This window comes from Syngnathus acus, chromosome 20 (genome assembly GCF_901709675.1).
Source record: "Syngnathus acus chromosome 20, fSynAcu1.2, whole genome shotgun sequence".
NCBI lineage: Eukaryota > Metazoa > Chordata > Actinopteri > Syngnathiformes > Syngnathidae > Syngnathus > Syngnathus acus.
This window is the reverse complement of record NC_051104.1, coordinates 1,419,267-1,429,299: the sequence shown is the minus strand read 5'-3', so window position 1 is coordinate 1,429,299 and position 10,033 is coordinate 1,419,267. Positions and strand designations below refer to the sequence as shown.

General features: G+C 41.6%; 3 protein-coding genes and 1 long non-coding RNA gene across 5 annotated transcripts; 3 read left to right on the top strand and 1 right to left on the bottom strand.

The window, feature by feature from the left end:
• Positions 1-124: 124 nt before the first annotated feature.
• Positions 125-2,442, bottom strand: chmp4c (charged multivesicular body protein 4C). Its single transcript, XM_037280353.1, has 5 exons — positions 2,066-2,442; positions 1,344-1,521; positions 1,153-1,261; positions 932-1,067; positions 125-538 (listed from the first exon to the last, which is right to left on the bottom strand). Exons 1-5 carry the CDS (start codon positions 2,295-2,297, stop codon positions 477-479), a joined length of 717 nt encoding a protein of 238 aa, XP_037136248.1. The 5' UTR covers positions 2,298-2,442; the 3' UTR covers positions 125-476.
• On the top strand, positions 1,534-2,201 carry LOC119139574. The gene is made up of 2 exons (XR_005101382.1): positions 1,534-1,775; positions 1,909-2,201. It is a non-coding gene; the product is annotated as an uncharacterized LOC119139574 (long non-coding RNA).
• An 89-nt stretch (positions 2,443-2,531) lies between the features above and the next one.
• zfand1 (zinc finger, AN1-type domain 1) lies at positions 2,532-4,924 on the top strand. 2 transcript variants are annotated; one of them, XM_037280336.1, is made up of 8 exons: positions 2,532-2,961; positions 3,181-3,223; positions 3,345-3,384; positions 3,484-3,611; positions 3,704-3,795; positions 4,296-4,414; positions 4,490-4,645; positions 4,712-4,924. In XM_037280336.1, the coding sequence occupies exons 1-8, from the start codon at positions 2,820-2,822 to the stop codon at positions 4,886-4,888; spliced, it is 897 nt and encodes a 298-aa protein (XP_037136231.1). In that variant the 5' UTR covers positions 2,532-2,819; the 3' UTR covers positions 4,889-4,924. The 2 variants fall into 2 exon arrangements, with proteins under 2 accessions (XP_037136231.1, XP_037136230.1); XM_037280335.1 differs by having other exon boundaries at positions 2,532-3,024.
• A 407-nt stretch (positions 4,925-5,331) lies between these two features.
• Positions 5,332-9,892, top strand: maf1b (MAF1 homolog, negative regulator of RNA polymerase III b). The gene is made up of 8 exons (XM_037280351.1): positions 5,332-5,869; positions 6,314-6,402; positions 8,190-8,321; positions 8,397-8,559; positions 8,631-8,752; positions 9,092-9,211; positions 9,280-9,387; positions 9,452-9,892. The coding sequence occupies exons 2-8, from the start codon at positions 6,320-6,322 to the stop codon at positions 9,474-9,476; spliced, it is 753 nt and encodes a 250-aa protein (XP_037136246.1). The 5' UTR covers positions 5,332-5,869; positions 6,314-6,319; the 3' UTR covers positions 9,477-9,892.
• The last annotated feature ends 141 nt before the right edge of the window (positions 9,893-10,033 follow it).

The window sequence follows — 10,033 nt, the reverse complement described above, 5'->3', positions numbered from 1 at the left end:
GTAACTGTGCCACAAGTATCCTTTATGACTCAAATTTGAATGTGATAAAATCTCAATTAGATAAACAATTATGTACTGGAAATTATAAATAACTTGGACTTGTGGATAAAAAATGAAAAACAAGTCATATAGGAAGGTGTTTTTTATTATAGTTGAAAATAAAAGCAAAAATATTTACAATAGAGCAAAGAGATTATCTACAGCTGTGGAACAAGTCGTGTAGTCTGATGCTCAGTGCTGGAAATCCTTTAGCGTAAGTTACTCTGCGCCAATTTGAATTCAGATCAAATTTTAAAATGAAACAGAAAAAAAGTGACAGGAAGAACAGTAATAATTTCCTTAAATGTAACATGGCAGCAGCTCAATGAACACACGGGGAAGATGTCCCAACATGGTGGTAATTGCTTCAAACCCACTGAGAAATTTAAAATGCAAGTCTGTCATTGTTTAGTTCCCTCCTCCCCTTAAAAAATGGCTTATGATCCCCATGATGCCAGCATGCGCATGTCTTCCTCATCATCAGCCCTTCTTCTGGCCGCTTTAAAAACAAAGACACAGAAATGCAAATTAGATTTTTTTTTTATGTGCATTGTTTTTAGAATTTTAATGAAGAAATGGGGAGGAGGGAATTTCAATTAGTACTTTTTCAAGGAAAAAACCTTTAACATATTTGTCAATGAAAAAAATTGAGAAAGAAACTAATTTTACAAGAATAAGCTCCTTTTTATGTAATATCAAAGTAATGTTCTATTAAAAAAAGAATAGTTCCATTTCTTACAAGAATTTTGTTGTTTAAGGGGAAAAATAGTACAAAATGAATTGTACTTGTCCAGAAATAATTAGTAAATTTTACAGAAATAGACTTTTCCAACATAGTGTATATTTAAAAATTAAAAAAAAAAAAAAAAAAAAAGAAGATTATTGCACATACTTGCGCGGTGAGCTACCCGTCCTGATGGAGCCGAGGGCAGTCTGGCACTGGGCACCGAGGGCAGTCCACCCATGCTCTTCAGGTTCTCGTCCATGTCCTCCTGCTCGAGCTCCTCCAGCTCAGCCAGCAGCTCATCCTAATAGCAATAAATAGTTATGGTTAGTTAGTTTTTTGAGAAAAAAATACTTAAAATGTATTAGTTGCAAGGGCAAAAAGTATACCTCGTCGAAAGTGTCTCCACAAGGTCGGGAGATGGCTTCATTGATCTCACGAGCCACATCTTGCTGTTCGTTGATGTCCTCCATTAGATCGTCTATCTTGTTTAGATCCCTGAGGAAAGACGGAGGTAAACGGGAGTTCACTGTAGAATGTATTTGTTTTCAGTGCATCTACTCATAGGCGTACTCCTCACATGCTCTCGTGGACCTTCTTCATGGCCTGGGCAGCGTAGCCCATGTTTCTCACCACCTCTGTGTTGGTGTGCGAGTTCTCCAGAGCCTCCCGCTGGAACTCGATGGTAGAAAGCGTGCCGTCGATCTGTGTCAGCTGCTGCTCCAGGCGCTTCTTCCTCTTCAGGGCCTGCAGGGCAGCTAAGAAAAAGTTTGTGGGCATTAGCATCGCGGCAGACCAACACAATAGATATAGTCCCATGACGACACAGGGAGGCTATTTTTAGTCTGGTGTGCTGTGATTCAACAGGCAGTGAGACAGTTTTTTTTATGAGAGTACAAATCACATTGAAATTTTTAACGTGGAGGGTTTAAACACTCTTCAGTGTTTTCGCCAACATTTTAGTTTTGCTGCTGCTAAAAGTGCCAGAATGTCAGTTAATCGTTTACTCGATGTGATTCACTAAACATTAATTATTAAATTCATGCATTTTTAAGACTAACAAAATGATTTGTAAGAATTTGGCGTCACATTTTTGGCCAAAAAGTGGACATTTGCCCCAAAGTTAGATGTCTCTTGTTTTCCAGGAAGATGCACCTGTAGCTCTTCCTAAAATGGCGGATGTCATAACACTTCACATCAGGTTTGGGCATTTTAAGACGACGCCTAATACACGACGTGACTATCTTGTAAACTAACTTTTTAGACCCTTTTTGTTGGTGATGAACATCGAAACATACGTACCTCTCTTATTTCTTGTGCCGTGCTTTTTGGCTACCATTACTTCCTGCTCTATTCTTTTTTCCAGGTAATCCTGCTTCTTGCTCAACATATCCTCGGTCTCCCGGAGCTTGTGGATGGCCTCCCCGGCAGAGGGTCCCCCCTTGGACCGGTGATGGTGTTTGGACCTACCCCCGGACGACGACGACGAGCCGGAGCTCGAACTCCCTTTAAAGAATTTCGTGATTTTACTCATTTTGGCTGGGAGTACCTCCGACGGTGGGTAAAAAGCAGCGCTCGGTGGAGGTATGCGGACGCCGAGCTGTTATGATTGTCAGGTGTTTCCACGGGGTGTGTGAGTGGACGCCGAGCTGTTTTTCCGGCTCGACGAGCTTTTGTGGTTGACGATTCAACTTTTGCCACACCTTGTCCCCATCACCTGCGTGACATCATCGAAACGCTTCCCCCCCCACGGCGTGACGGGGGAAACGTTCGACTGAATATTTTGAATTATTTATTCAAATATACTCCTAGCTATTATGGTGCGGTATTCGAAGGAAGGTTTGTCGATAAACGATCAACTGGAGCAATAATTAAATTACTGTTTTACTATAATGCAAAAATGTGCGCCATCAAATTTCACTTCCGGGGTAATCCACAAACAATATTTATTTATTCAAATATATATTTAACTATATTCTTTAATTATTATCAAAGGAGTGATTAGTGATTATCCTTAAGAAAATACACTTCTAAATTGTGAGAAAATTGTCGTAAAATGTCACTTTCGTGTTTTCAGTTGAATTTCAATTCCGGGGTCAAATTCATGTTGACATTCTTGTTGGAGAAGCTCACTGCTAAGCTAATGGCTGAGTTAGACATCGGAAAGCACTGTCGAATAGATTCTTGTCATCAACAAGGTCTCGAACGTTTTCGCTCTTTTGCTAAAAAAAATAACAATTTGGGTGACGTTAACATTATCGGTATTTAACAAAATACCCGTCATAGCTCAGTAGTGCTAGCATGATTCTGCACTCATCTTAATCACAACTAGACTCATAGATTATCTAAATATACTAAACGCTTTAAATAGGTTTTAATAGTCAACTGTGTAATAACTGTTGCTTTCGTTCATTTAGATTTCCTTCCATTTGTTTGTGATTCCTGCAATGGAGTCTACTGGTAAGAAAACCTTAAGGGACATTATTTCCAATGACCAATAAGAAGTAATTTTTTTCTTAATATTTTCCACCCCAAAATGTTTTACATAATGGTGTATATTGCAACCAATTTATCTTTGCAGTCTTGAACACAGAAGCAGAGAAGCTCACTCATGTTCTCAGGTAAGCGGCACTTAATAGTGTAGGAAAATTCAAAAACAGCTTTCCTGTTGCACACATCCGTATTTTATCATGAAAATTCTTGAAATTTGGAACTCTCAGGAGCCCGCGAGAAGAGAACCCCAAACTGCGGGCGGCAGCACAAGTTATCCGTGCTCCGTTGAGGACTGCAAGGGGAAAGAACTCCTTCCTGTTGTCTGTCCGCAGTGTCAGAAACACTTCTGTTTGGCGTAGGTTTACACTATGAAGCCAGATTTTTACTCCCTGTGTTCAGTTTAGTGATTAAGATTCCGCTATGTCTCTTTTTGTCCACTGCATGCAGCCATCGTCATCAAGATGATCATAAGTGTGAGAAGCTGGAGGTGCAAAAGCCACGCATGGCAGCCACCAAGGAGCTGGTGCAAAGAATCGTGGGTCAGTTCTTAAAATTAATAATGAATGAAATGTTTCTGCTGTTCATTTTTTGCCCACAAGGGGTCAGCATTGTACAAAGTGTGTGTGCGTTACACAGTTTGCCAACCTAGCAAAGCACACGCAGTTTGCCAACCTAGCATAGCACACATTTGGCATTAGAAAAGTTTTTTTTTAATGTATTGAAATAATGATTTTGCCATTGGAAAACAAGGTGCGGAGGACGGCACACTCAATAAACAAGAAGAATACAATTGCCTTGAGTCAATCTTCGCTGATTAACAAGAGCTTGATAATAGAGAATTCACACAAATTTAACTAAACGAACATTTCTAGGGAGCATATTAGTGGGGGGTTTTTTGTCATTTTAAAATGACTCAGGCAATTATGCTCTGAGGCTAACGTCTTGATTTGATGTGTCAATCAATATTTTTTCAACCAATTCAGTGAAATAGTATAGTGTAATTTGGTGATCTAATAAATTTCCACTCTCGTCCATTTAGAGTCAAAGGATGGTTCTAAAAGCAAAGGCCGTAAAGGGGCAAAGAACAGCGCTACAGCAGCCAAGGTAGCTCTGATGAAACTCAAGCTCCATGCAGCAGGAGACAAGAGTTTACCACAGGTACTTTGGAGAACTTAGTTTATGATCGCTGTTGACTAGTTTCCTGATCATATTCTGCTCCACGCTTTCTTTCAGACCGAACGAATCTACTTTCAAGTGTATCTTCCGAAAGGCTATCAGGCGGCCAGTCAGCCGATGTTCTTCTGCTCCAAATGGAGCGTGGGGAAGGTGGTGGATTACGCCGCCTCACTCGCTTCCCTCAAGAACAACAATAACGTGCTCGTAGCTCAGGTAACAACACGCCTATTGGCTTAAGTATGTCTTGGGTTACCTTTTTTTTTTTTATATCTCCCCCAGAAGTTGCGCCTCTGCCATCCCGAAACGGGGAAGTGTCTCCGTATGGACGACAGCCTGCACACGCTGCTGAGCAGTCCGGAAGACCCGCTGCACAATGGGGGGAACGTGATCCTTGAGTACCTGGACAACAAGAGCACCGGAGTGGAGGATGTTTCAAACTATGTTAAATTCAAATGAGTGAATGACTTGATAAAACGCAAGTTTCACAAAGAATGTGTGCACGTTTGTTGCTCTTGGGTACCTTATTATGAGTAGGGCTATCAGGGGAGTATTGTTATCTATTGGGGGAGAGCTGTTTATCAATTAGAAAGCAATACTTTATTAGTCCCACAAATGGAATATTTGCACTGTTTTACCAGCAAGTAAATTTTATAACTTGTTTTTGTGGTCACTTTTTACAATATCTTTATTGTTATGCTATTTCCTTTTTCACAAAAACAGGACTGGATCCTGAAGAGATTTCTGACCAATCACAAGAACTCGCGTACGATTGACGGACGCCCACGGCCAAATCACGAGGAAATCCTGACCAATTGCGTGCACCCTTGCTTGATTGACACACAACACAGCCAATCGCATTTCAAATGCGACGTCAGTCGGATTTATATACATGAAAAGGGGGCTTGTCTCCATCAGACAGACGATTGTTGTGTTCGTAAACAGAAAGACGCAGCGGATTTTGTCGACGTTTCTCAATAATTTGTCCGGATTCTAAAGGCTTGCTCACGCTTGTCACGCATTGTTCAACTGATCGGTCGCTTGGACAACGGCGACTTGATCCACCGCGAAAAAAAAAACGTTTTTTTTTTTGTGCTATTAGGTTGAAAGTGATGCAGCTGCAGACGGACCCCGACGGGCGCAAACAGTCACTCGATTTAATCTCATCGCATTTAATCGGAAAGAGTAGTTTTTCTATAAACCGAAAGTGCCTCAGAGCGGCGCATTCTCGACCGAGTGCTTGTAACAGATTCTTGAACGCGCACTAATTCCTCGGTTGTAAACGCACAACAACACAAGGAAAACGAAGCTTGGAGGTGACCGGAGCGGCGAACTCCAGCAAAAATAAGAATAAAAAAAAGAGCCGAGAAGACTGCAGAGTGAGACAAGCGACTTTTTTGGAACATCTACTTGGCTTTCGCGTCGAGGAATATCGACTTGGTAAGTGATTTTGAGGTGGAACTGTGTTGATAAATAGAAGCAGGAAGACGATTGGGGACAATGTGGGGGAGGGGCTGGCAGAAAATGGCGGTCGTTGTCAAAGATGTCCTCAAGATGGCGGTGCGCTCACTCTTGCTCATGTTTTTCTCCACATAAACAAGCTGTCAAACGCCTACTTTTTTTTTTTTTTTAAACAAAACATTGGATTATATTGTGAGTCAAGTGCACTGCTAAAGTTACATCGTTTTTTTTTTTTTATTGGCATCTATTCTTTTCTTCCTTTTTTAACATTCAGCTAAATAACTCGCTATGTGCTATTTTTAATTGTGGTTTTATTTAATTGCATGTTATTTTACTACGTTTATTTATCAATTTGTTTTTTGGCATTAAATGTGTTATACATTGTATTCAAAGTACTGTTATCTATATGTGTATCCCCCAGAGAAGGAGATGAAGTTGCTGGAAAACTCGAGTTTTGAAGCACTCAGCTCACGGCTGTGTGCTGAAACAGGAGAGTCTCGTATCCTTGGCAGGTGGGAGTTGGTTATTATTACTGTTATTAATTATTTACTCAAGAAATGTAGATTAAAGAAATATTTTCAAGCCCTTCAAAAAGATGCTCTATATATTTTATCGGTATGCAAAATTAAGATTCTAATTTTTAAACAAGTGATCAATAAAAAATTATTTTCGGTATCTAATAAATCTTGACATTCAATAAAATAATTGATTCAATAAGTAGCAATCTACCATTACCATTAAATTGCTCATGTTTATTGACTGTGCTAAACAGAGCGTTAAACATTGTTCTGAGATATAAAATGTTACTAATTAATCTCTAAACCTGACTTGATGTTCTCCGGAAATGAGAAATTTGTGACCTCGCATGGGGGGGGGGCAGTAGACCAAGCAGATCTGTGTTGTTACTTAATCATGTCTTGGAGCACTAACCAGCTCAGTGGCCTAGAGTGTCCGCCCTGAGACTGGAAGGTTGTGGGTTCAAACCCCGGCCGGGTCATACCAAAGACTATAAAAATGGGACCCATTGCCTCCTGCTTGGCACTCAGCATTAAGGGTTGGAATTGGGGGGTTAGATCACCAACTGATTCCCGAGCGCGGCACCGCTACTGCTCCCCTCTCCCCCAGGGGATGGATTAAAATCACACGGGGATGGGTTAAATGCAGAGGACAAATGTCACCACACCCAGGTGTGTGTGTGACGATCATTGGGACTTTAACTTTTAACTTTTTTTAACGACTCGGAAAGTTAATGCCTAACCACCGGTGTGTGTTTCTAGCTTCAAGCGTATTACCTTATGTAAGAACATAACGGGGCCGCAGTTACAATTACACAGCACGTCGTTTACATGCAGCCTGCTACCGACCACAGTGCAACCGGAGCACACGTAACACACTGGCTATTTTGAAGTCCGTTACGTGTTAGACGTGTACACACACAATGTAGGCAGCGACGAACAGTTTTGCACGGTTAAGTAAAAGCTTGCTGACTTTTAGGCCGCTTAGATTAGTGAAGCAGCATCAGGCAGTGACAGAATGCCCACTTGGAAATAAGTGCACAAATTTTTTTTTAGAGTGGTGTATTTCTAATGTGCTGTTTTTCTTAAAAGTTTATTATTTATTTTTTACCTCATAGGTTTTACAGCCGTTCTTATATATTTATGTAAAACAACACAAAGTACGTTGTTTTGGAGTGTTACACTTGTGGAGCTTTCGTGTGTCACACTTGTGGAGTTTCGTGTGTCAAATTGGTGTCATTTGTTGGGTGTGTCAAAGTTGTTTGTTGACATCAGCTGTTTGTGTGCGAGGGGAGGAAAGGGTCAGCTCTGTCTCTACAATAGTCATCAGTGTTGACTTGAGCAAGCTCGATCTTGCATAACAAGCAGTCTGTTCCAACGCATCACATTACACCAGCATCTGACACGAAGAAATAAAAGTGCAGCAACTTGGTCTTGTCACATGACTTTCAGAGATAAGCTTTGGCGCTGGAGATGAGCAGCTAATCTTGTTTGAACAGCAAAAACACTTCCACTTTTTGTAGGGGTTATGAGTTTGCCTCAAGTATTCAAAGCTGAGTCACTTGTGTCAAAATGTGCATGCCACATCATTAGGAACACCTTACAATCGAATTTGACAGTATAAGAAGCAGCATAAAAAGCGACGTGTTTTTAGCTTTTTTTTTTTTATCTGAATACTGGCATTGATTAAAAAAATTGGTTATGTTTTAAAATATTTTCCGCAGCTGTGTTCTTTAGTGTGACATTCTCGCTTGACTGACTTGACTCGCTTTGTCTGCCAACAGGATCGAGAGCTACTCATGCAAGATGGCGGGCGACGATAAGCATATGTTCAAGCAGTTTTGCCAGGAAGGCCAGCCGCACGTCCTGGAGGCTCTGTCCCCGCCGCAGTCCGCCAGCGCCGCCAGTCCCGATCTGTCAGTCGCCGTCGCCCTACCCCCAAAAATCAATCGTCTTACATTCCGCGATAAAAAACGTCTCCCTCCCTTTAGGCTGGCTAAGAGCGCCGAGGACGCGGAGAACCCTCTGAGTGACAAGTGCTGCAGGAAGACTATCTTCTACCTTATCACCACGCTTAACGAGTCCTTCAGGCCGGACTATGACTTCAGCGCGGCGCGGGCGCATGAGTTCAGCAGGGAGCCAAGTCTCAACTGGGTTAGTACACGTTCAATTGAATTTTTTTTATTTTAAAAGCCGAAACCTAACAAAAATTTCGTGGCGGTCAGGTGGCCAACGCTGTCAACAGCAGCTTGTTCTCTGCTGTCGGGGAAGGATTTAACTCTCTGGGACCTGAGCTGTGGAGCGCCATCGACCAGGAGATCAACCTGCCAGCCTGCGACATCTACAGGTAATCCATGCGGTCCCTGATATTTTTTTGACAACCGCAAAAATATGCATGCTACATTAATTGCAGACTTTGAACTGTCCCTAAGTTAGAATTGTTGTTTCTGTGTCTTGGGATTTGCAGGCAACCAGCTATAAAGTTATTGTTTTACTTAAATTTCAAATCAGTTTGAGACCAGATTTTGTTTTTGTGACACTCCAATAACGTTTTCCTACAAGATTTTCATCTAATTGTCAATAATTTATGAAGCGGCCATTCCAACCAGGCAGTTTGAGTGTGGCTAAATGTCTCCCTCTGGTGGCCATCCTCAACAGTACTGACTTTTTCCTCCCCCACCCTCAGCTACAATCCTGATCTGGATTCTGATCCTTTCGGGGAGGAGGGCAGCCTGTGGTCCTTCAACTACTTCTTCTACAACAAAAAGCTCAAGAGGATAGTTTTCCTCACGTGCCGCTACGTCAGGTAAGAGCTGTTTTTGGTTTTGACCTCCCCCACACCACCAGCCAACTCACTTTTGCCGCCCCCTTTAGTGTCCTTAGCGGCTATGGCGGTGACGGCCTGGACAACGACGAGTTGGACATGGAGCTGGACGACCAGGACGACGAAGAGGAGGAGCTGGACGGCTTCACAGAGGACAGGTGAGAGCTAACTAGAATTTGCGCCACCGTGACAACAATGCAATGTTTTTTGCTTTTTTTACAGGTGTCCCAGAGTCGTGTGTGCGTGAGTCTTCACTGTCCAGTCATCGTTGTGTTTTTCACGCAAAGCAGTTCTCACGCTTTTCTAGGATTATATGCATGTTTCAGAGTTTTTTTTCTAACAAATGTTGAGACGAGGCAAATTGCAAAGAAAGTCAACAACAAAAAGGAGGCAGTTTCCTGGGCTGGAACTTGTGTTACTGTTTTGAAGTATGAACGTTTCTCTCCGCTTAGATTAACGAAGCTCGTTTTACCGCAGCTTTTCCGTCAGATGTTCTTTTTTGTGTGTCCTAAATATTCCTTTTTTTTCTATATTTGTGTGCACCTGATTTCCATGCACTTGTGAATAGAGTGAAACTAAGCTACATAATGACTGTATCTGTGCTTTCTTTTCTGTGTTCTAATATATTACTGATGTGAATAAACACCTTTTTTATGAGTGTCATTTTGCTTTTGTTTGGTTCAACACACATGGCTCACAATTTAAAGTTAGGGTTTCAAATTTGGGTTTTAATCTATGCTTGAAGTTTCAAGTGGGAAGTTTTAAATTAGAGTTAAGGTTTCTAACTAGGGTCTTAAATTAAGG